General features: G+C 53.7%; 7 protein-coding genes across 7 annotated transcripts; 3 read left to right on the forward strand and 4 right to left on the reverse strand.

The window, feature by feature from the left end:
* Positions 1-108: 108 nt before the first annotated feature.
* PG985_003987 (Mitochondrial fission 1 protein) lies at positions 109-648 on the forward strand (the record flags this gene model as incomplete). Its single annotated transcript, XM_066823756.1, has 2 exons — positions 109-124; positions 209-648. The coding sequence occupies 2 exons, from the start codon at positions 109-111 to the stop codon at positions 646-648; spliced, it is 456 nt and encodes a 151-aa protein (XP_066686916.1).
* Positions 649-2,725: 2,077 nt separating this feature from the next.
* PG985_003988 (uncharacterized protein) lies at positions 2,726-4,398 on the forward strand (the record flags this gene model as incomplete). The annotated part of the gene is made up of 2 exons (XM_066823757.1): positions 2,726-2,872; positions 2,932-4,398. The coding sequence occupies 2 exons, from the start codon at positions 2,726-2,728 to the stop codon at positions 4,396-4,398; spliced, it is 1,614 nt and encodes a 537-aa protein (XP_066686917.1).
* A 927-nt stretch (positions 4,399-5,325) lies between these two features.
* On the reverse strand, positions 5,326-8,365 carry PG985_003989 (uncharacterized protein; the record flags this gene model as incomplete). The annotated part of the gene is made up of 5 exons (XM_066823758.1): positions 5,326-5,429; positions 5,619-6,380; positions 6,451-7,181; positions 7,260-7,408; positions 7,970-8,365. 5 exons carry the CDS (start codon positions 8,363-8,365, stop codon positions 5,326-5,328), a joined length of 2,142 nt encoding a protein of 713 aa, XP_066686918.1.
* Positions 8,366-9,661: 1,296 nt separating this feature from the next.
* Positions 9,662-10,942, reverse strand: PG985_003990 (uncharacterized protein; the record flags this gene model as incomplete). Its single annotated transcript, XM_066823759.1, has 1 exon — positions 9,662-10,942. The coding sequence occupies one exon, from the start codon at positions 10,940-10,942 to the stop codon at positions 9,662-9,664; it is 1,281 nt and encodes a 426-aa protein (XP_066686919.1).
* Positions 10,943-12,204: 1,262 nt separating this feature from the next.
* PG985_003991 (uncharacterized protein) lies at positions 12,205-13,428 on the reverse strand (the record flags this gene model as incomplete). The annotated part of the gene is made up of 1 exon (XM_066823760.1): positions 12,205-13,428. One exon carries the CDS (start codon positions 13,426-13,428, stop codon positions 12,205-12,207), a length of 1,224 nt encoding a protein of 407 aa, XP_066686920.1.
* Positions 13,429-18,777: 5,349 nt separating this feature from the next.
* On the reverse strand, positions 18,778-19,635 carry PG985_003992 (Zn 2cys6 transcription factor; the record flags this gene model as incomplete). The annotated part of the gene is made up of 1 exon (XM_066823761.1): positions 18,778-19,635. The coding sequence occupies one exon, from the start codon at positions 19,633-19,635 to the stop codon at positions 18,778-18,780; it is 858 nt and encodes a 285-aa protein (XP_066686921.1).
* Positions 19,636-21,879: 2,244 nt separating this feature from the next.
* Positions 21,880-23,592, forward strand: PG985_003993 (uncharacterized protein; the record flags this gene model as incomplete). Its single annotated transcript, XM_066823762.1, has 2 exons — positions 21,880-22,287; positions 22,360-23,592. 2 exons carry the CDS (start codon positions 21,880-21,882, stop codon positions 23,590-23,592), a joined length of 1,641 nt encoding a protein of 546 aa, XP_066686922.1.
* Positions 23,593-23,955: the final 363 nt, after the last annotated feature.

Here is a 23,955-nt window from a genome sequence, read left to right on the forward strand (position 1 = left end):
CAAGCGTCATATTCCAAAGTGACATTGCGGTTTTCTCTACCTTCACTAGGCGCACTGTCATATAAATTATTAGAAGACAACCCTTCATAATCCCATATAACAGTCAACATGACCGCCCTACCACGTAGGTCCCTCTTTTTTATTTGTTTTCCTCTGACCCGTGGTAACCGAGAAGTAAAATATGTGCTGATAATATGAAACCCGATAGACGCCGTCGACGCGGAAACGCCGCTCAAGCCCGATGAGCTGCAAGTCCTGCGCAGCCAGTACGAGAAGGAGGGGGACATGGTCGGCGTCCAGACCAAGTTCAACTACGCCTGGGGCCTGGTCAAGTCCAACTCCCGCAACGACCAACAAACCGGCGTGCAGCTGCTGTCCGAGATCTTCCGCGTGTCCCCCGAGCGCCGCCGGGAATGCCTCTACTACCTGGCGCTGGGCAACTATAAGCTCGGCAACTACGGCGAGGCGAGACGGTACAACGACCTGCTGCTGGAGAAGGAGCCCATGAACATGCAGTCTGCCGACCTGCGGAGGCTGATCGACGACAAGGTCGCCAAGGAGGGGCTCATGGGCGTTGCGATTATAAGTGGTGTTGCAATCGCCGCCGGTGTCGTGGGCGGCATCCTCTTCCGCGGACGCCGGAGATGAGTGTGGGCGTCGCTGTACGACTATAAAGGACAATGAATACATACGAGCACTATAATCATGAGGGGAAAGAGCGAGGAAAGCCACCACTGCTGGTGAAGGGAGGGATGGCTAATGGGCGTTTTTGCGTGTGTCTGACTTCGTTCTTTGTACAATGCCCGAGGATGTATTCGGGGCACGCCAGGCAGGACGGCTCCTTGTAATCATAGACGTTACTGGATGGACCTATTGAGCGGGCTGGTCGCAAGACCGGCTTTTCGATACAGCGTTGGTCTTCACATGTAGCCACAGAGAATTCGAGAATGAACAACAAGATTTACTGCAAGCACCTTCTAAGCTGGCTACGAGTGCCCCCGTCTTCGGTATAAAGAGCAGATCTGGGCGGGGCAGCCTGGAAGACATACTTGGGTTATATATGGCAAGTCTTCCCGCCTGCCCACATCCGGGTCAGAAATCGAGAAGCCAATAACTGCCAACTCGACAGCGTATAGCCTGATGTAGCCGACTCGATGGATTGGCTGTCAACCGGTTCGAAGTACATGATAATAATCCTGGCAGCCTGGCGCAATAACCCCAGCTGACCAGTAATTTATGTGGCGGTGCGCTATCGGTTGTCGGGGTCCGCTCGGGCTCAACGCTGGCAGTTGGGATGGATATGTCATTGCGATCGATTGCCCCTCCCGGTCGGCGAATCGAAACATGACGAAAGCAGGAGAAGGGGGTCGCTGGCCATGGACAAAAGATGCCAGCAAGCAACCCAGCATTAACCGTACACTGCCCATTGCCAGCACTTACCAAAGTAGAATAAAATAAAGCCTTTCCTTTCCTGTCTTCGTACATCCAATACATCCACGCCAACCCATCGGGACCGCTAATAAGTGCCCATCATTTGACACGCAGTGCCGACGCGACCATCGCGACTAGTAATAAGGTAAGCGATCGTATTCCTTACATTTATCCATTCATTCATCCCATCATTGCCTAGATCCCTGCGCAGCGCACTGCAAGCACTGCAGGCACTTTATCGATACCCAGTCCCGCCATTGAGGTACCATATCGATACTGCCGCAAGGGATACCTACCACCTACATACCTACATACCTACCTTGCCCAGGAACAGCTCCCGCCTTGTGTCGTTGTTCTGACCATCCATCAGAACTCCTAGTCTTTGATCCGGTCTAGCCAACGGCCATTGGTTGCATGCCGAATCCGAGTGGTTTGCTTGCATTCAAGACAGCTGCATCACTGGAGTTTCTTGGACCAACTCCACCCAGAGGAGTACCGCACAGAGGTACGTGACAAGCATGCTTGATCGCTTCTTCCGTTATCAGATCCACCTCCCAGAAGACCGTTAGAACAAGCCCGACAATTCCATGACTCCCGTCTCCAGGTGTGCATTGCGAGTGAATGTTGAACAGGCCAACAAGGAGCAAGCAGTTTGATACATAGTCTTGGTCGCACACGGGGGCATACCACTACCAGGCGGCACTGCGTTCAATTCTTGGTTCCCCTCTCTGCTGAAGTCCTTCCTTGGCCCCAGTCGCAGTCATAGTCAGCCTTGTCGGATTGCATCACTGCGAGTCCCACCAGGTCATGTCATCGGCAGGCCGCAGTTGTATTCATCGTCCTTTCCCTTCCACCATGCCTGCTCCCTGCTTTTATTAAGACCCTCTGTTTCGAGTTTCCAGCCTGGTCACGGCATGCTCCTACAAATTACCTAATGCTCTCTCCCCGCCTATTGACCGCTGACGCAGACTACACAGAGCAACAAGCCAGCGTATATTCTACCTACAACATAAAAGCAGTCGAGACGGGCAAATTATTTTGGACCACCCACTGCGCGCGATAATAGGGTTCGTGCCAGCCTGGATCGAAACGATCCTCGTATCATCAACACACCATTTCCCCAACCGGCCACCTCGATCGAACTTTGGGCGTTCTTAGATCGACAGCTGAAGCAAAGTCCAACACTGTGGCTTTCCGCGGCGTTCTTCGACTTGGCGGCCTCGCACTCGGCCTCGGACTTGCTGCCTTCGCCGCCAACCAGCAACGGGAACCGGACGACGAAAGGCACCAAGCAATGGCATCCAACAATCCCCGAGCGGGCCAGCATCTTGATGCTTCGGCGGGTCGCGAGGTAGTCTATTGCCACCAGTGCGAGAACGAGTGGTACCGGGATGAGCAAGGCCTCCCTTGCCCTCGCTGCCATTGCGAGGCGACTGAAATAGTAAGCTCGCGCCTTTCGAGCATTGAGTTGCGATCGAATGCTGATCACTGTTTTGCCAGGTCGATCCAGAGAATGATCCTAGAGCAGAGTACGATGATGCGCCTGATCTAGGTCCCTTCAACCGCCCCAACCGCCGCACCCTCCACGACACCGACTCGGATCCCGATGAAGAAGACATTGAAGAGCACATGCATCATCACATACCGGGCGGTATCTTCCGGCGCCGCTCAACTTTCCGCACCCCAGACGCGCAAAACCCGCGCAGTCAAGAACGCGCGAGACCAGACAGTCAAGAGGACGTCATTAGAAGGTTCACGGAACTTCTGAGCAGCATCAACGGGGCAGGCGTGGTCAGTAGGAACGGCCCCCAGCCCATGTTTGGGGGAGTCGGGGAGGGCGGTGGCGGTCCCCAAGTCCGCGTGACCAGATTCCAGTCTGGACCCTACTCTGGAGTGAGCAGCTTCACCATTACCAGCGGCAGCACCCGAACGATCCGACCCGGTGGTAACGGTGGCCCGCCAGAAGATCCCTTTCAATCGTACGATATCCCTTTCCGCCGCAACCTTGGATCCTCTAGGATTACTTTGGTGTCATTCTCGTCATCCAGTGCTAATAGAAATCCCAGGGTCTTTGGTGACATTTTCGGACGTGCTGGAACCCATGCTCCCTTCCCCATGCCTCCCAACTTTCCCAATGCGCATGGCGACGACGAAAATGATCTGGGCGGTCGGGCGTTTCCCGGTCAGCCTGGTGGTCCCGGTGGTCCTGGCGGTCCTGGAATGGATTTCCCTGCTATTTTGCAACATCTGTTTTCGACAGTGCTCAACCCGAACGCTATCCATGGCGACGCCGTACACTCCCAGGAGGCTTTGGACCGTATCATCACAAACCTAATGGAGGCGAACCCCCAGTCGAACGCCCCGCCTCCGGCTTCGGAGGACACGATATCCAAGCTGCCCAGGAAGAAACTGGATGAGCAAATGCTGGGACCTGAACTCAAAGGCGAATGCACAATTTGCATTGACGACGTGGGGCTGGGAGACGAAGTTATCGTGCTGCCATGTAAGCACTGGTTCCACGATGAATGCGTAGTCTTATGGCTCAAGGAGCACAATACCTGCCCCATCTGCCGATCACCGGTCGAAGGCGAGTCGGCGGGCCAGCCTCAGAGAGACGAGGCACCCGCAGCAGCTTCGGAGGCGGAACCGTCGTCGAGCTCACGGCCGAGTGCTGCGGAACGCCGTAGGACGAACCTGCGCCAAAGCGCGCGGGACCGTATCGATTCGATTAGGGCTACGGGTGGTCTGTCTTCCGATTCGAGAAGCGCTTCGCAAAGACGAAGTTCAAACTCTCCTCCTATGAACCCGCCGGCCTATCAGCCCTCGAGGGTTAGGAGCCCTTCGCCGTTGAGCCGCCGGTCCACCTTCAGCGAGCGGAGCAGTGACAGGTCAGGAGGTGGTGGTGGTGGTGGAGGAGGCCCTCTGCACTGGCTCAGGGACACGTTTGGTAGGAACAATCGCTCCTGAGATACCCCGAAACCTCCTCACCAGTGCAGCCATTGCCTCTCGTCCACCTCCTTGGGCCCAGGCAGGCAGGCAGGTTACTACTAACTACACTGCCTACCACGCACCACCCCAAATCCCCCAACTGATATGACCTTATGACCCGTCCCCTAACGACGAATAATTGTACGAATAAAGCTAGTTTGATTGAGGTAGATAGACTAGTAGTAATTGCGACTGGGTTTCTGGCGAGCAAATTCTATCCCTTTTCTTTCTTCTTTCCGGCATTTTGGTTGATATAAAACAAAACAATACACACACGGGAGTATTGTTGTCGCGGGCGGTTTCAAACAGTCAATTAGCTTTTCCCCTTGAGATACCCAACCAACCCTCCGTGACACTGCATGTGAAGCATCATCGGGTGAGCAAAATCTATCTGTGCAAGGCCTAGCCAGGCGTCCTTCCAATTGATATAGATATTTATATATACCATTCGTTTCCAATGCATATCATAACCCAGCGTGCAATACCTGATGGGCGTTTCGAGTCCAACCCAAGCCGCCAGGGTGCAGGCAGACCCATCACTTACTTGCCCCCCTATGTTTCCCATATTTCCCAAGTTTCCAAGTAAACACAATCTTGCGCCGCTGAAATTTGTTTCCTAAGACTTCCATGGAGCCTGTCTGTATAGCTTCAAATGCCCCCGTGGCGCGATTTGCGCCTCTCCATATAGCCAGCCAGCCATCAAGGCGCGGCTGGAAGATGTATACACATCGTGTGTTTGATTCACATACATCTTTGTAGTCTTTGATATTATTCTCCCCTCGTTTGACCTGCATGGTTCTTCCCCTGTCTGATTCCCCCGTTTTTGCCGTGTGGTATTACGTTCTGGAGAGGAGAGAGGGGCAAAGGTTAGCACACGAAGACAGCGGCGGTGACGATAAACCTTTCCTACACCGGGGCTACTTGCAGGAAGTCGCTTAGTACAGCGACACGCGTCCGCGCGACATCGGATCCTTCGTCTCCCATGACCTTCATGATGTTCAACATACGAGCTGCAGTAGATGAGTGTCAGTTTCTGGTAATCTAAGAGCATGTTGGTGGGTATAAGGATCAGGACTTGTGACACGAGATGGTCCCTACAGCTGGCAAGAAGGAACATTTGAGGAGGGAAAAGGGCTCAGATGAAAGAGAAGTAGGAATGATGGAAGTTGCCTGGGAGCAAAGGACATGAGGAGCCTTACTTATATCAGCCCGAGCCCGAGCAAACACCGGATCCCTTTCCGCCTTTTCGATATCGGTAGCGATTCCCCCGTCTGCCCCGTAAGAAGCCATAGGCACCCCGGCGGCCAGGGCATTGCTCTCCTTGAGAGCGTAGTCGCGGAGGAGGTTTCCGATGCACAAAGCCTCGAGAAACGCCCGGTGGTTGAAGACCCACCAGACACGGGCGTCGTGGTCGAAGAGGGTATAGAGCATGAAGAAGGCCGTAATGGCCTCGTGGGCCGCCTCGAGGGCCGCGCGGATGTTGACGGGAACATCTGGGCTCTCGGATGCGTGGACGAGCATCAGGTTGTGGTAGTAGTTGCTCGTGAGGAACAAAGTCTGGCGTACGATGCGCTTGTTGTTGGCGGCAAGGTGAGCGAGAGATTCCGTGTCCCACGACCGGAAGACGTCGGGGAACGAGCGGTATACGGCTCGGAAGTCGCCAATCAGCTTCGACTTTTGCCGCTGCGTCGCGCAGATGGGCAGGTCCAGCGACCGCGGGCTGCAAATGGTTTCTTGTACCAGGTTTGCCAGGGTCCAGGATCCACGAATATACGCCGTGTCCGTAGGGTCTTCGCTGGCAATGCTCGACGAGTCGTCTGTCAGGTCTTCCACGTTTACGTCGTTGTGGGTTGCGCTGGGAGGCAGAGACAACAGCACAGTCATAAATGTGTCTTGCAGGAGGACTGCCTGCCACAGCTTGCGCCGCTGCGTCTTCTCAAATGGGGTAGCGTCAGGGGTGACTAGGAAAAGTCATATCAGCACATGTGACAAATTGGCTTTTCAGGGGAATTGAATTCCAAGTATACTTACCAATCTTGGGGTCCCGGTGTAAGCCCATGGCGTACGCCTGACGCATCAGTATGCCTGCAAACGCCCAACCGTCCGAGGCATGGTTATCGTTGATCAAGAAATAGCAGATGAGCACCATGGCCTGCACCGAACGGATCGATGCCGTACTGAGATACGAGCTCATGCGCAAAGCCTGGTTCGAAGCCGAGGCATAGAACTCGGCCGTCTGTTTGTGATCCCTCGGGTTTGTCGAGGTGACGAACTGGGTGCCCATGGCGAGCATGACAAAGATGAGCGCCACGAGAGCGGCATCGGATCGTTCTTTTTCCGCCTGCGGCAAGGACCAAAAGTGTTCGTAATCGGCGTAGAATGTCTGGCGATGGATCATGGGATAGATTGGATCGACACACTCAAAGTACTGGCCTAGTAGCATATCGGCCTGCATCTTCTCGGGCATGACGCCGATGACCTCGGGCAAGCCGCCTTCGCACGTCCAGTAGTTGGCAAACGGGTGTTCGGACCCGATGCCGAACACGTTCGAGGCCGTGGGCAGGGACCACGGGACATTGGACAGAAGACCCGTGGACAAGGCGACGGAGCCCCGGGCTGCTGTGACGCGGCCCATTGGAAGACCCCTGTCTGCGATATTGGGCACAGGGGGTCGGACATCTCCCCCCAAATCGGCCATGGACATCTTCTTTTTGGGCGGTTTGGTCATCCTCCGGCTATTTGTTGCCGAGCGAGTTGTCTCCCTAGATATATACATGTATGAGTCATGCCGTTGGGGACTACGCAGAGAGAGGACGAGCGGCCAATAAAAGCAAACTCACTCGAGTAGGTTCGCAACATGTGCATATTGACACTCGGTCTGCCGCTTGATGCCTAGATCGCTAATATCAGCCTCCATCCACGGGTACGATCCGATGATGCGGAAATATAGGGAGGTATATACTAACAGGCCAGGCAGTGTGGCCGGCCTCTATCGCACTGTTTTCAAGTCGGTCAGCATGAAGAGGTTACACCGGGTGATGGAAATGACCAATGTTGCCTCTGGTCGGCCGTGTGTGCCCCTACATCTACACATCAGATCTGCAGTATCTGTATGTAGTATGTGTGGATACACGAGTGCCCGGATGTGCACTTGCCAAACGGGCTTGGGACCAATCATTGGAGATCGTCCCTAGAGACACTTGTCACACAAGAAACTGGGTGAGACAGTGTCGAGCTATATTATGCGCATGGATTGCTTGCTCGCTTGCTTGATTGACTGACTGCCTGACTGATTGATCACACCACACGCGCCATAGTATAAGTATATACAAACCCTCGTTTTTTACAGCCGGCTTGCTCTCGCCGTAATCATTAGGGAGGGGGAATGCCAAAGGGTCAAATGTCGAATGAGGAGGAAACATAGCACGAGTAGTAGTTCGCGATCCGCAGTTTTCATTTGAAGAGGTTGTAACAGGTAATGGAGAGGCCAAGAAACGCCATGTTACGGTAGATAAGAAGAAGGAGGAGGAGGAGGGAAAAGAAAACTCACTTTCGTTTTGCGCTCTACGCATTCATGGCACGACAGAGTCGGCTTGTTGCGCTTTTGCTTCTTCCTCGAGGGCTCCGATGCCTCGGCGGCGCCCACGCTGCCGTCTCGGTCGTCAATCTCATTCTTGACGTGAAAGGACGACGAGGGCGATGAGTAGATGGTATTGGCCGAGGTGGGCGTGAGGATGACCGAACCGGTCGGCGACGTGACCGACCCCGGATGCTGAGGTGGTGGTATTATTTGCTGTTGCTGTTGCTGTTGCTGTTGCTGTTGCTGTTGCGGCTGCTGCGGTTGCGGTTGCGGTTGATAGTGCCCGTATTGTGGTGGTAGTTGGGGCAGCTGGGAGGAGGATGACGATGCCGGCGGTAGCACTTGCACAAAGTGCGACGAAGCCATGCGACACGCAGGAAACCCGCCGGAGCGGTCTTAAACTCCCCTCTAAACGCCGAGTTTTTGCCCAAGCCCGAGAGGGAGGGAAGCGCAGGGAGATACTGCCGCCGCCGTCCGGATTTAGTAATGGGAATTGGATTGAGGCTGAGACAAGCAAAGGGGGGGTTTGAGGGGAACGGGATCTCCGGGAATAAGAGGGAGATTGGGGTGGGAATTTGAGCTTGTTTTTGTTCCAAGAAACCCAAGAGTGGGCGGGCGGAAAGCGGGCTGGGAATAACAGGCAATTGGAAATGGTCTGGGGAAGACAAAAGCCGGCGCAGCAGGTCTCACCAGGTGGTATTAAATCCCTATGTATTTATTTCGTCGGCGCCCGTCGGTAAGCACGAGGAAGGGAGCAAACAGTGTTTTTGGGGTCAAATCAATGGGGAACCAGAGGGGCAAAAAGGGCCAAGACACGTTCCCCGGATTGCATCTACCGGGCGGGCGAGAGAGAGAGAGAGAAGTTGTGGGCTGGTTTGCCTCTTCCAGCCACAGGCTACTAGGCTAGCCCCGAGATATATATAATTGGGTGCAATCCGGATTGATGCTGCTGCTCTTTTAATGCCGCTCTCTCTCTTTCTCGCATCCGCCACAACTATTTGCCCACGATGTGTCCTTTATGTCGAATTATCTCACTTCAAATCTTCCTACAGACTTTGCTAAGCTGATCTGATCTCCAATGCAGCATCACCGATGACACGCTGGTGTTGTGGGGCCATCTTCGGACGAGTGCCATGTTGGAAATGAATCGGGGATGGCATCTTCCCTCCTCTGCGTCTTCCAAGTTCCAACTACGTCACCAACGAACGAGCAACAATTGCTTGCTTCGACCCCTAGTTTCGGGCTCTGGCATGATTTATACAGTATCGTCAATCTTCGCGAGCCCCCATCATGAGGCGAAAGCCCTTACGCAACCCACGCGGGCGATAAGGTTAGTAAGCGCACGTGTTACCTGAACCTCGAGTATTCTAAGGTCGCTAGGCCGTTGGGTAGTCTCGCGTCATCTTCCGTAATTCGCAAGGGCGTGCTTGTTTCTTCAGGTCAAACTTTTCCAGCGTCGAATCGCCGAAGCTCCCTGCTGAGCTTGAGCCCCCCGCGGGCCGTGGGCAAATCGATTGAGAGTCTGTTCTGACTCGCCATCAGTATTTGCTACGGCTTCCGTTACCCCTGCTATCGAAGTGAAATATACTACTGTAATTGACCTCGAGATTCTGCAGCCGGGGAGGGCTTGACGTAAGGCCCTCTGTTTTTTTTTGTTTTTTTTCAGACGAACGATGGCGGATCTTCTGTTTCCGGGTCCCAGTCGTCTTCCCACGCATCGTCGAACCCTTTGACGTGCTCTGGCGTCAGTCTTGCGCGTCTCTCAGGGTGCAGAAAGATGCTGAAGCATACCCCGGCTTCCACGAGGAGATCCAAGAGCAGCTCGGGTGGCCGCCACGGCGAATTGGGGTGGCCCCGAAGCTGAACGTCACCCGGGCCCTGCGAATCACGGCCGCTGGGGCTACTAGCATTACTCGAGTCGTGCTCATCCTCTGCGTCCTCCTCTCCGTTGTGCCACTCCAGCGCTACAACCCTAACCCGATTCAAGTTCTTAAGCTTGCTGTCCGGCCTTTTAAGTTCCTCTAACAGCGTCAGCAGCCAATGCGGATGAGATATATCGCCGTCCTCGTCGAGGAAGTCGACATAGCCGCTATCATCGTAGAAAACCTCGAGCTCCTCCAGGCTTTGGGGCAGGCACCGGGACACGTGAGTATTGGAAATCAGGCCGACCAGAAAGACCTGGTGGATGGACAGGCTGCGCAGGCGCTCCAAGTCCTCGAGATCGACCGCGTCGCCGTAGCCTAGGCCCTCATGATCCAGGGGCGGGCGGGTGAAAACCAGCTTCTCGAGCGACCCGGCGTGGGCGGCCACGCAGCGGCGCGCCGCCTCGCAGGTAAACTCCACCGCGGGCTCGCCCTCGTACCGCCCGTCCCATGCGGCTTGGTTGACCTCGTACCATAGCTCCCCCAAGGCCCGCGGGAACTTCAGCAGCTCTTTCAACGCCTCTTCGTGCGCACCGCAGTGGAGCAGGCGCATCGTTTGGATTGTCGATGTACCTACGGGGCTCTCACCCCCCTCGAACTCGGTGGCGTGCCATGCTGCGTATCCACGGAGGTCCAGGGTGTCCAAGCTCGGCAGCCAGAATAGCTGGTAGACATCCGCGATCGTTTTGTCCCCCGGAAGGTAGATGGAAACGTATCGAACGTAGTCGCCGAGTTCCTCGTGCTCTGCCACTGTCCTCATGAACTTTTCCCAGCCACGGTAGCTCGTGAGGAGCGGCACGTATTCGTACAACTGACTGATGAGAGCCGCATACAGGTATCGGCACGAGCGCACCAGAGAGCTCACTGTATGGATCTTATCGAAGGAAGCGCGATCATGCTCTTTGAGTGCGCGTGTCCAGCAATGGAACGGGCGCCCCGTAATGTTCAGTAGTGGATACGGTCTGAGGTGCGAGCAGATCTCAAGCAACAACTCGTTGGAAAGATGCAGGATTCCGGGCATAGCGGAGATGCCACTAACAACGAGACAAGGCCCCTTGAGCCGCCGGTGATGCCTATGCAGGTTGGCGGTGTGAATGGGGTAGACACGTATCTTGCTTGCAACGTCTAGCACTGGTAGAGATCCCGTCTGGTAAAGATTTAAAATTAGGAGCCTAGCAGACTATCCGGCTGGGGGAGCCCCGCTCGGCGCCACTTGTAGGCATCAATAATATAAGTAAATAACAAACATGAGCCAGCCATTTTCTTCTTCGCGACAAGTCTATTGAAGTAATACCTAAGTCATCACATGAAGAGTCAGCCTGTCGTCCCTACGGACTGGTGGTGTACTATAACCATGGGAAGGGGATATACGATCCCCATAAAATCGACCACAATTCCTCTCCATAATATGGGTTACATAAACACGTATCACTCGGTCACACCGACTGCGGCGCAGCTTCAAATGCACCTGCAAATTCTGCCAACGCTAGTTATAGGTAGTTGGTTGACTGAATGCAGGCGAGTACGGCAATTGCGCCAGGCTCAAAATGTCGGAGAATAAGTTGGTGGTTGGTGCCAGAGCTCACAGGGTTGGCGGAGACACGCAAGATGGAGAACAGTTATCGTAGGTGCGGCTGTAATAGCATGTATTCTATTTTCGGTAATACAGCAAGAACACCAATCATATCGTATCCGCTGTGAACGGCCAATCCAAAGCAATCAATCTTTATTGAATTGGGCAAGTCCTCATGCCGTTCTGATAGTATAGGCTGTCTAGCCTTGACTATGTGCTTGTGTCAGATGGCTTGAAGTAACTCAAATAGATATCCTTAGGCTCTGGTAATCCCTCATTCGCCTCACCCCCAGAAGATGGCTTTTGTCAAGCAGGCAAGTCCTGAGAATGCTGTTCCGTCCGCGATCCTTCATCAGAAGAGTGAGCCCTTCGAATATCACCCGATCACTTTCTCTTACCCTAGCATCGCCGCCCACTGAAGAACTAAGAATCAAACAATAAAAATAGTAATAATAATCATAAAACGATTGGAATTATGCCCGCAGTAATTACGCCCGTTCAGACCCAACGCCATCGCAATGCTTAAATGTTCAAATATGGACAGTATGACTGTTTGTATATAGCAACAGTGCGTTGCGTTTGTCGTATGTGGTAGTCGACAAGAGTGATATATCGTTTTGAGGTATGTTGTTACCGAATTTTCGGAGTAGTAGTAGTGACCATTAGGGTTTCGGTTCGTGTCCTACTCGGTGGGACTACACATCAGCAGTCTAGATCGGATGTGCCGGCTTAACGCCGTCCATGTCCTGCACCCCTTCGTCGTCGTCGACTTCCAGCTTCTTGATCTTCTTGGAATGGTTGTTCGACGCACCAGCATCTCGCCGCATACTCATCGGGCGGTAACTCCGGATCTTGGGCGGCTCCTGCGGCGCGAGGCCGTTGGGGTATTCCTTGTGCACCCGCTCCACCTCCTTGTCCGCGATCTCTTTGGTCTCCCCCAGGCGCTGCTTGACCTTCTCGATCTCGTCGCCGCATTCTCCGTCACGGAGGAATTGGTGTGCGGCTCGTTCGCACATGGACTGCACGAACTCCAGCCCCTTGTCCAGGTCGTCGTAAACATCGGGCCCGTCCTGGTTGAACAGACCCATGCCGCTTCTCGAATACGGGCTGCTGGCAGCGCCGGGGCGTCTGTTAGCCATCGACGAATAAAAGTACCCGGATCCCCCCAGCCGTGGCGTCAGGCCCAGCTCGTGGGTGCCCACTGTGTGGAGTTGTATTTCCTCGGGGCCTCCTTTATTGGGTTGTTTCGACGCCAAAAAGGGATCTGCCGCGATCAATGCGTCGCCAGGATTGATAGCTTCTCCCTGTCGCTGGTCCTCGTCTTCGTGCATCTCGAGCTCAGCCAATCGCTTAATCTGCGCGACCTTGGCGGCCATTTTGGCTTTCCTCATCATATTCCTCGATGCCGATACGAATTTGACCAGTTCCTCGAAGAAGGACTGGACGTAGCTGTCGTAATAGACCAGTATCATACTGCGAGATCGATACTTTGGTACGGCACCCTCGGCGCTGACCATCGAGTCCGTCTTTTGACGCTTCTTAAGGGTGGCACGTACACGCCGCTGCGCTGTCGCGACGACGTCGTTCCTTTGGCGCTGGCGCACAGAGGTTGTTTGGCTTTCACCGCCCGGACTCGACGGCGGTTGCGTAGGTTTCCGCGCGTCATTATTGGTTTGTGTGGGGGTTGGGATGATGTCGTCTTGTGGAGGCGGTATCGGATCTGAGGGGTAGGCGGCTGGGTCGTCTCCGGGCTTGAGGGACTCGGTCGAGCCTTTGTTCTTCAACGATCGCGTCGACGAGCGCAGATGGTCTTCTGAGAGCTTGGCCAGATCCAGCTGGCGTTGCTCAATCTGCCCATTGAGCTCATCCAGCCTCTTTAGCCAGTCCGGAATGCCGTTGACCAGCCCGTTCAGAGGGCTATTTAGAGGATCCATCACGCGCACCGTAATGTTGTGCCTGGCAGCCCAACGGCGTACAGGTAAGGCGCCTAGTAGCGAACGCAATGTACGTTATGCGGGTGGAAAGTTTAGGTAGCTGTCAACGGTTCGACATGTGGTTCGACAAGCTTCGACTCGGATTGGGCAGTGGCGGTGGTGGCAGTCACAGCTGGCAGACAGCAAGGTTGTAATCGTAGGTGGGTTGGTCAGGAGCTAGCAGCATCACCGATTGTGGCCAAAGTCGAGCGCTCTCCTTCTCTCTCCTCTCTCTCGTATGGGCATCAGCCGTGGCAGCAAACAATACAATGCCGGATTCTGGGAGGCAGATTTGGATAAAGGATGGTCCAACTGCTGGATGAGTCGAATTGAACCAAAATGGGTTGATTAAAAGCAGGTAGATCGGATTCAAGAGATTAATATGGACAAGCAATGTGTTGGCGGGTCTTCCTGCTGCTCCAACTTATGTTGCATGGGGGGGGGGATCCTTGCTCGGTCCCGCGCCAGATTTCAACCTCTGGCGAGTCACCCGCTCGACGAATCCCACCGGTACCTAAAACATCAAAAGAGAATACTCCGAAGCTTGCCATTATATGAGGCAAATTAATTGATTCCATTAATGCTGAGATGTGCAGCTGCCTAGATATTTTATGAATAGTTAAGAATAGCATATGGAAAAGCATCTTCCTACAAGTAGCCGGAATACCTCAAATGTAAGTAAGTAGAAGGTTGTTGTTATGGATCCTGACATTCGCGTTCCCCCTCAAGTCGTGGATTCACTTGTAATGCATGTCGACGAAATAGGTGTCGTTGCCCACCTGTCCTGCTACTGCTAGCCCGCGCCAGTTAAATCCTCTAGCAAATCAGCCCAGCTCGTAGGCGGTTAGGAGTCCGAACGGGTCGATCGGCCGCTAAGACCTTGGGCAAGCTCTCCCGCTGAGCCCGGCTGATAAGCCAAGACAGAAGGCGAATAGAAGGCCCAGGTTGTGTCAGTCGATAAACGATGGCATGTGCCGTTGGGCTAGGTAGGTGGTTAATGCGTTGAAGCCCATGTATTGAGTGCGTGCAGTGCAGGCGGTGGCTGGGCAGAGAGCCCTGGGGGCCTGCACTTGTCTGGCTCCCGTCGGATTTAAGCAAAGTTCCACATCAATGCGATCGCGAGAGAAAAATTACATTGGCTGGAGCACAGCATAAGACACAAAACAGGGGGGAAACGTGGCAGTCAGATGAGGGAGGGGGTGGGAGTTAGGCGTGACAAGGAGAAGTCGGTCTGTCTTGTCTGTCCGTCTCTGCTGCTGGAGGGTCGGAACCTTAGGGGGTGAAAAGGCCGGCCATCTCTGCAGCTGCAGGAATGCGGCGCGGTCGGGGGGCCACGAACAGGGTCAATACTGCACCGATTGAAATTGATATCCAAGGGCAAAAGGAAATACGATGCATGCAGCACAGTCCCGTGATATCCTGCCGTGATCAATCTGCCATCTAAACAGTGGAGGCATGAATTCGGCCTTCCAGAAAACCTAAAGAACCGGATCGACGACGGCATATTGCGCAAGGCCTATGGGCGATCTTCTCGGGGTGCCCATGCAAGCAGCATAGACGACTATATTCAAGGCAGCTAGCTCTCTATTCCTGGAGCTTGGAGCTCAAACAGGCTAACCCCAGTGGTGGTTCTTCACATCTGCTCCTATTTTTGGCTAGATAATCGTTCAGTTGTCAGTTCCGACGGCAATACTCCGACCTCAGCGTCCAATTCGCGAGCCGAAATGGGTTGGTGTTGCCGCTCCTGTGCATCCAACCCCTCCATTGCATCCAATTGGCCAGTTCGTCTAAGGTCGGCGACCTGAAAGCATGCACAGAGCCAAATGATGCTTGCTCTACGGAGTATTGGAATACCTACATATGCAAGGAAGCCTCCGCTTTCCCCTACGCAAACCCTTTCTTGTTGCCGCCTCGCTACACGCAGCATCGTGAAGTCGTCATGGCCATGTATATCTGCTCGGCGGAATAGGAGCGATTCCCCCCTCGCCGTCTGCCAATGGTCACTGTATCTAGCAGTCGCTCCCGCTTTGCGCTACCATCACACGTTATGCATGCTACTTGACACGGCCGAAGCCCCGGCCAGCTCGACCAACTATCGTAGCCGCATCGCGCCCTTCCCGCATTTTCGTACCAGACATAGATCCAATGGCATCGCATCTCATCTCCCACCCCCACTGATACAGGTTGCAACATTGCAATGACACAATATGGTTGACACTACCACTATTAACCTTTTATCTACGGCGGCCTCGCCGCCAAAGATTCGAGGGTCGAGGTCACATCGCCGAGGAGGCGATCACGGCAAGGGCACCATAAGGTGGGTGCAGCAGTGGGAGCCCGACCGCGAACCACAGATTGAAAGATTCGGTACTGCATCCCCCTCGTATGTAAAGTTCCAGGCCAATTTGCACATGCCTTTGTGAAGGTAGTTGGCGCATGCGTGTCTGATAGATAGGTAATGCTTACGAACTGACCGCTCGAGCATCTGGACGCTGTGGCTGCCGCCCGATGTGCCGGTGGGGGAATGAATGAATGCCGACGGAAGATCTGGACAGTGGAGGGCCGTGATTACGCATCAAGAGCTGAAACGGATAGGCGAAGGTAATGTATGCGTGATTTCGTAAGTAAAACGTCCTCATATTCGTGGATGTCCACTGATAGGCAGTCCTCGGTATGGAAACGGCATGGTGTGCCGAGGGTTGTGGGTGGTCGGCTTTGGGGGGAAATATGCACGGTACACGACATCTCGTTCGGCAGCTCTTGGCCCATCGCTTCTGGTGCTGGCTGGGCTACTGCTCAGCTCCAGATGCCTGGTTGACGTGGTAAGTGCAGAAATCAAGGCTGACAATTCCGATATTATGAGTTTGTCTACAACTTCAAATTCATTCTCGTGAAGCATCTTCTATTTCTTTACTGTCCTGGCTGCTGCTGTGGAAAACGGCACCGGAATGTGTGTTGAAAAGTTGCGCCGCGGCGCAACTAAGCCCCTGTCAGCGATGGCCTAATCAGGCAAAACGGCTCTTTGCCAAGTCGCATTGCATGCTTGCAGCGGCTTTGCTGATCTCAGGGATGGACGGGCCAGCGGAAACGGACAAATTAGACAAAAGTACTATGCATACCGCATTCTTCGCAGCCGAGAAACAGAAGGCTGCAGGTGGCAGGGCGAGTGTCAAGAGACAGAATGAGAGGGGTGTCAGTGCCTGGCAGTCACGCAGCTGCAGTCTGGCAGGTATCATTGATGCAGAAAAGGTCTTAATGATAAGTAGGCTCTACTGTAGGTGCCAGGTTCCGACATGTGGTTAATGCGCCAAGACCCCCTTGGCGGGTGGTGGGAAGAGGGAGATGGGTAACATCATTTCAGATGTTGCAAGACATCCATAAGATTACCGGTCGATCATATGCGGGCAATGTGGGCTTCGGAGTTCTCGCAAAGTCCTTGGCTACAGCCCAACTTGTAATGCACACAACATTGGTCAAGTCTGCATGCACGAAGACGTACATAGCCCTTGTGACGAGGTTAGCAGGAGTTGTCAAGCAGCAAGCAGTTATTAGTTTGTTGGCTTCGATATGTCAGTTCGATATACGATCAACATCCCTCGTACGGAATCGTAATTGGGTGTCGCGTATCTGCATCTGCATGGTCTTATTTTAAGCATGTAGCTAGCTGCCAACACTTCTACGGTCCGAAGCTATGACCAAGGACTTTGAAAGTTATGTGCATGCCGTTGGGCATGAATTAAGGGGGGCTAGGAGAAACACCATGGAATTGATTCCTCGCCCTCAACACTTAGGGATGCATATTGACTGGCGTGGGTGGTGTACTCCTTATGTTGTGTGCTTGCAATGGGCGTACATCCCGTTGAACATTGATTGAGATGGTGTATGACGGCGTCAGTCAACGTGGGTGAGTGTTTGGCAGCCTGACGGCGTTCGTTGTCACAGTATTTTCTTCTTCTGTATTCAGGTGTGCCGATGTTCGTGCTACTTGACGCGCATATCAAATGAACAGAAGAAGAAAAAAAGCATGTTGTGCTACCGGATTGCAGAGCCGGCAGGAACCTCTCAGGGGTGCCCATTCACTTCTCGTTACTTGCATACTTACCTCCTACTGCCGCATGTTCAACTGGATGGATGATTCACTTCTGGAATTTGCCGGCCTCACACGATGGCAGCAACCAGGCATTGAACAAGATCGCCCATTCCGTAGCCGTCCATGCGAATGGGGTCTGGGCATGCCTTGTTATCGATTATGCCAGCGGGCTGGGGCCGCCGCCGAAGTCCTGGTGTCGAACACACGAAAATAGTCCCGACCATTTAGCCGTCTGGCGGAGGAATCCATTTTCCCCGCAGACCGTCCGTCCATGGCGTTTTGGCCGCGTCACTCCCCCGTGTTTCACCAGCTCCAAATTCCTGTTGGCAGCAACCGCCGGCAGTCTTTGCCCAAGCACATATTCCGTGTTCTGCCAAACCGAATTATGTAAAAAAGAAAAGAGAAGAGGAAAAATTAGGGAAAAAGAAAAACCCGGAGAAAGGAGCGGGCGTTAATACGCGACACTTGGTAGCTTGTGCGATCCCGGTCGAGAAGATCGGCGTAGTATACCCCCAAATTGAGCCTGCGCTTGGCACCCGGGACTTGGCACTCTTGGCGTCGATAAGGCCGGCGCAGACGAGAATAAAGGATCGCAATACCGAACCTATAGTCGGACCGGCAACGGCGTCCTTGATTTATAGACACGGTAGGGCTTCGTCCAGATCGCGGGAGGGTAGATAGGGGTAGCAGGTGGCAGGAGAGCAGGCATACGTGTAAGCCTGGGTTCTGGCCCGGGGTCCAGGTCCAGCGGATATGGCGGTGTGCAACTTGTCATCGGACTACATAGTCGGGTGGATGATAGTGCATCAGATTCAGTAGTGCGCCGTCCTCTGTCCCGGCATTAGTGTCGATACTCGTAATTGATCTTCTTGTTAGTATGGCCGAGTGCTTACCGCCCTGTACCACTTCTTTCGATCGGTTGACGCAGGTCTGGTAATTGTGAGCGTCTTCATTCGTTGTCAATCGCGATCATCAGGTCGGTTTCATACATATGTAGGACGAAAGCGGTTCAAGATACGTGTTGCATGTGGACTAATAAATGAGATGGATAGCGGGTGTATTTGAGTTTTTTTCCGTAGATTCACGCCGTTTACTCTGCATGCATGATCTCGACCTTTATCGATCCGCAGCAATATTACAGCACCCCCTTGCTACGAAGACATCGAAGCGAGCACCCACTCACCCATTGGGAGATTGGGTCGACCTAGTCCAAGTCACCCTCAAGGCCACAGCTCAGCCTTTTCCCAGTTTCCTGATTCGGTCTTTTGATCGGTAGCACGTCTGTAGATCCAGCGTCGGCCTCTCTCGGGATCCGAGAGGTCTGTACGATCAACTTCGTACGGCACGATGACTACAACCCTGAAATTCTTCCTGGCAATACTGTCCTGTAAGTCGGTGACCTTCTGGCCCAGACCAAGACCGTCGTCAACCGGTGAATCAACGGGGGTCCCAGGTGGTGGATTTCTGAACGAGCCTCGCATTCCTGGGCTGAGGTTCCCAAAATGTGCGGTGACTTCTCGCGTGAAGCTCCATTGATCGGCATTGGCACCTTCCTTTTTCCTCATCCGCGACATAAGTGCTTTCTGGGCGGCCCTCCCCTCGTCGGAGTCCTCAATATCAGGTCCCACGACAATGGCCTTGCCGCGGATCCGCCATTGCACCATCGGCTCCTTGGCCCAGAAGACGGCTTCGACCGGCCCACCACCGCCGGAGCCGGTCCAGGCACCATTGCCCTCTAGGGCATCCCCTCCCGCAGCTACTGCACCATCTTCCCACAGTTCGGACATCTTATCCATGCGTATGTCGGTGGTGAAGGTAAGCATATCGGCCTCGTATATATCGGGGTTGAGCTCGGCCTCATTCTTGGGATTGACTGGGATCGAAGCCCACATGCCGCGATAGACGCACGTACGGGCTCGCGGGACAAGACAGAACCCGTGACCGTCGTTGATGCCAAAGCCCGCGGACGATGCTGGCATGCGCCTGATGGTGCTGAGTACGAACTCGGGTGGCTTCATATTCTCGGCGTGCTCCACGAATAAATCACGCCACGGCGCTGATCCCCGCGTTGTAGCCATGTTGCGGCTCACGAGATGGGCAGTAAGATTGGCGATACGACGAGAAACGCTTGGCTGACAAGGTGAAAGCCGAGAAAGGGAAAGCATAAACACACGCCCGATTTGTATTCGGGCTCAGATTGTTGCGATGCCGAAGGAAAACCTCAACTCCGTGTTCGTTGTATGGCTGATCATGTGAACCACCCGAAATTTACACGGCTGTTTCCGGACAGGACGATGATTCAACACTGTCACACCCAACAATCGATTGTGAGGCTCTGCGGCATGACGTCATGTACCTGGTGATTTGATCCTAGCCCAGCGTCAATCAGCTAACCTCACGTTACATCCAGTGTCCTACGATATGTACAGTGACGAGGCTATCGTGACCTGCCAGATGGGCCTCAAAACCATAGATTCCGGCGTGCCTGCATACAGCATGGCATGACTTACATTCATCGGCGTTGGCTGCGATAATCACATGATTTTTTGGGGCTTTTCCTTGGGCATCAGCTGTGCGGCCAGCGGTTGGTGGTTGGCGGTTGGAAAACCACAAAAACTTACCTAACCAGTCAGCTCCAGTAATGCATTGGTAACCCCCACGATGTAGGAATGGAGGGGGGAAAAGGATTGAGGAGAAATGGTCCTAGCACCAACTTGTGGCACCCAGCTCGGAGATCCGCCGAGCACCACTTTTTGCTTCAATGCCAGACGAGTTGACCGTAAACCTGACACCCAGCCACCCCCAGGCAACCCGCCTGGACAACCGGTTATGCCTCGACATCCTGCGACAAGAAGACTGGAGAATTCTGAATCGCATTTGCTAATTTTTTCCAAGATCGCGATGTTGCGGCCTTGGAAAATTGGTTGTCCGCGCCGAATCCACCCGCCTCTCTCCCGTTAGCGCGTGCATTTGGGTTTTTGGGAGGGCTCTCGGGGCTCTAGGTCACCGTCCAAGAACCGGCCTAAGCCCAGATGGTCGACAAAATCACACAATCAGCTATTATGTGGGCCAGGCTGTCGTTGGTTCCGACGCCAACTGCAAAACCCTTACCACCATTGACATCATATCACGAAAACTCTCGCGCCGTACCAGTCCTGGGACAATTTTACCTGTGATTGCTGCCTCTAGATCGTCCAAATATCAAAGGATTTGTGGGCTCAAACAGTGGGCTGCATCGGTTCAGCAGCAGCCAAAGTCGCCAAGCTGACTGGCTGACAGGCCAATACCACACTCTTCGGTGCGCCAAGCTGGGACTTTTTCTTGTCCTGATGGGAAATGGCATGTTGACCGCATACTAGAGACCCTGTTATTTTCCTTCGCGTCCGGTCGCTTTGATGGAGAACGCGCTCACACATGCTTCCTGAGGCCCAAGGGTGTCGAATACTCTTGACAAATAGCAATTGAGAGCATGTGGACTGGTATGGTCGTTGCTACCACCCTGAACGAGTCTGGGGATTGTGATCTGCCGTTTTTCCGCTCTTTGTGTCAGGAGCGCCAGCATCTGGGAATTCCTCTGGATCTGCTGGACTGCCAAAAAGGGGAATCCGTGAAAAAAACCTCGTAACGCCGAGCATGGACCCAAGCCACTGAAACGGCCTGGAGCGGGAGAATAAGCTTATTTCGGCGATAGCTCAAGAAACAAGGCGGCCGTGTGAAATTTCTGGTCAGGTTCAAGATGAACCAACTATACGTTGAGCAGGTTTGGATGTCGTCAGACTCGGGCGGCGCCTGCACTCAGGGTCTCCTGCGATCCTACAACAAGGGACCAAAAAGGGGATTGGAAGGGACCACGGCAAGATCTGGTCACCTCGCTCGTCACACAGCTTCTCCGCGGTTTGTGGTTATCCAGTACTGTCCGGTCTCCGGGGCAATTATGGGCAGTTGTGGAGCTCTTGGGGCACACTACGCCCGGCGGTACGTCGGTATCAAAAGGAATCCTGGGGCTTGGCAACTCCGCGCTCGACTCCATCGCCACTCCACGATGGGGCCTGACTGTGGAGAATATGACTCGATTTCCTTCATTCTCAACACCTCTAACCAACTCCACGTCCAACCTACATTGGTGGACCACTATGACGTTGTTTTGAAATTTCTTATCTTGGCTGTTCGTTCCTTTGTATCCAATACTCTATTGTGAGGACCCTTATGACGAGAATGGGATTTCTATCGGCCATGGCTCTATATATAAACGGACCTGGGGAACCCCCAGACTTCTCTCCAGCATTCTCGGCCACCATCGACCACCATCGACAACCGACACAATGATTCGCACTGGTGCTAAAGACAACGATGCCGGTGTCCCAACTTACTGGGGCACCTCAGGCTCACGCCTGCAAAAGATGATTACTATCGTCGCAACTACCGACTTCCTCCTCTTCGGCTACGACCAAGGTGTCATGGCCGGTATTATCGCCGACGATGCCTTCATGGACTCTTTCCCCGAGGTTCGTGGTGACGAGACCTGGGAAGGTTTCGTTACCGCCATCTACGCTGTCGGATGCTTCCTGGGTGCCTGCTTCATGCTTGTCTGTGGTGATCAGCTCGGTCGTCGCAAGTCTATCTTCATTGGCGGCTTTGTCATGATTCTCGGTGTCATCATTCAGATTGCCAGTGTTGGTCCCAGCTATGGCGCAACAGCTCAGTTCATTATCGGCAGATGTATCACAGGTGTAAGTCCCAGCCACACATTCTTGCATCCAAACATTTCGATATTCATGACTAGGGTACTAACACGGCTCTAGATTGGTAACGGTATCAACACAGCAACCGTACCCACTTACCAAGCCGAGTGCTGCCCTCCCCACAACCGAGGAAAGCTCATCTGCATTGAGGGCGGTAACGTCGCCATTGGTACTTTGATCGCTTACTGGATTGATTACGGTTGCTCTTACGGACCTGCCCCCTTCGTCTGGCGCTTCCCTATCGCCTTCCAATGCGCCTTTGCCCTGGTTGTCCTCGTCTTGATGCTGCGTCTCCCTGAATCGCCTCGCTGGCTCTTGACCAAGGATCGTACAGCCGATGCAACTACAGTGATAGCTGCCCTCCAAGGCAAGCATCGCGATGATGAGGAAGTTCAGAGGGAGCTCGCCACCTTTGTCGATGCTATCCGCGCAACCGGCCACAAGGGCGGTAATACTCCGATGCGAGAGCTTGGTACCGGCGGCCGCACCCAGCACTTGCGCCGTCTGCTACTCGGTGCTGGTTCTCAGATGATGCAACAGCTTTCTGGATGCAACGCTGTCATCTACTACTTCCCTATTCTCTTCCAACGCTCTATCGGCACTGACCACAACCTGGCATTGCTGCTTGGTGGTGTCAACATGGTCGTCTACGCTGCCTTTGCTACCACTTCTTGGTTCGTCGTTGAGCGTCTCGGCCGCCGCAAGCTGTTCTTCATCGGCTCCATCGGCCAGTGTCTCTCCATGGTTCTGGTCTTCGGAGCTTTGATCCCAGACACAACCGAAGCCGCCAAGGGTGCTGGTGTCGGTCTGTTCACCTACATCGCTTTCTTCGGTGCCACCTGGTTGCCCCTTCCTTGGTTGTACCCTGCCGAGATCAACCCTCTCAAGACTCGCGCTAAGGCCAACGCCCTCTCGACTACATCCAACTGGCTGTGGAACTTCTTCATTGTCATGATCACTCCCGTGCTCATTGGATCCATTGGCTGGGGCACGTACCTCTTCTTCGCTGTCCTCAACGCCCTCTTCATTCCCATCCTCTACTTCTTGTACCCTGAGACTGCCGGTCGCACTCTGGAGGAGATCGACATCATCTTCGCCAAGGGCTTCGAAGAGAACAAGAGCTACGTCCACGCTGCTAAGCAGCTGCCCAAGCTGTCCCATGACGAGGTTCGCTCATGGGCACGCGAGAATGGCTTTAGCTCGGACGAAGAGGGTAGCAAGCCCAGAGTCAGCGAGAAGGAGGACGAATCTCCCACCCTCAAGACCGACAACAACAACGCTTTGATGAGCTAAACGAGTCGATCCGATTATGAACCAAATTGCATTCGCGCCCTGGGGCGCTTTATAAACTCAGCATTTTCATGATACCACGAATTGCAGACTGGACTAAACTTTTGTTCAGTCTGGAGCGTCTCATATTCTACCTTCTCATTCCCAATCTATGTTATGATTCCCTAGTTTTATATATATATGGCATAATGTCGAGGGTAATATTACCCTTTGCCAACACTTCGCATTTGGTTCTGGATCTGAGATGGCCTTCAGCTATTATACCCCCAGATAGAATCTATAAACCAAAGACGATAGAAAGTCACAATAAGAACAATTCTTAAATCCAAACCTTGCCTGCATGAGTGCCTTTATGTGTGACGACCT

Source organism: Apiospora marii (assembly GCF_038362585.1).
Source record: "Apiospora marii strain CBS 49790 chromosome Unknown utg000003l_segment0_segment0, whole genome shotgun sequence".
In the NCBI taxonomy this organism is placed as follows: Eukaryota; Fungi; Ascomycota; class Sordariomycetes; order Amphisphaeriales; family Apiosporaceae; genus Apiospora; species Apiospora marii.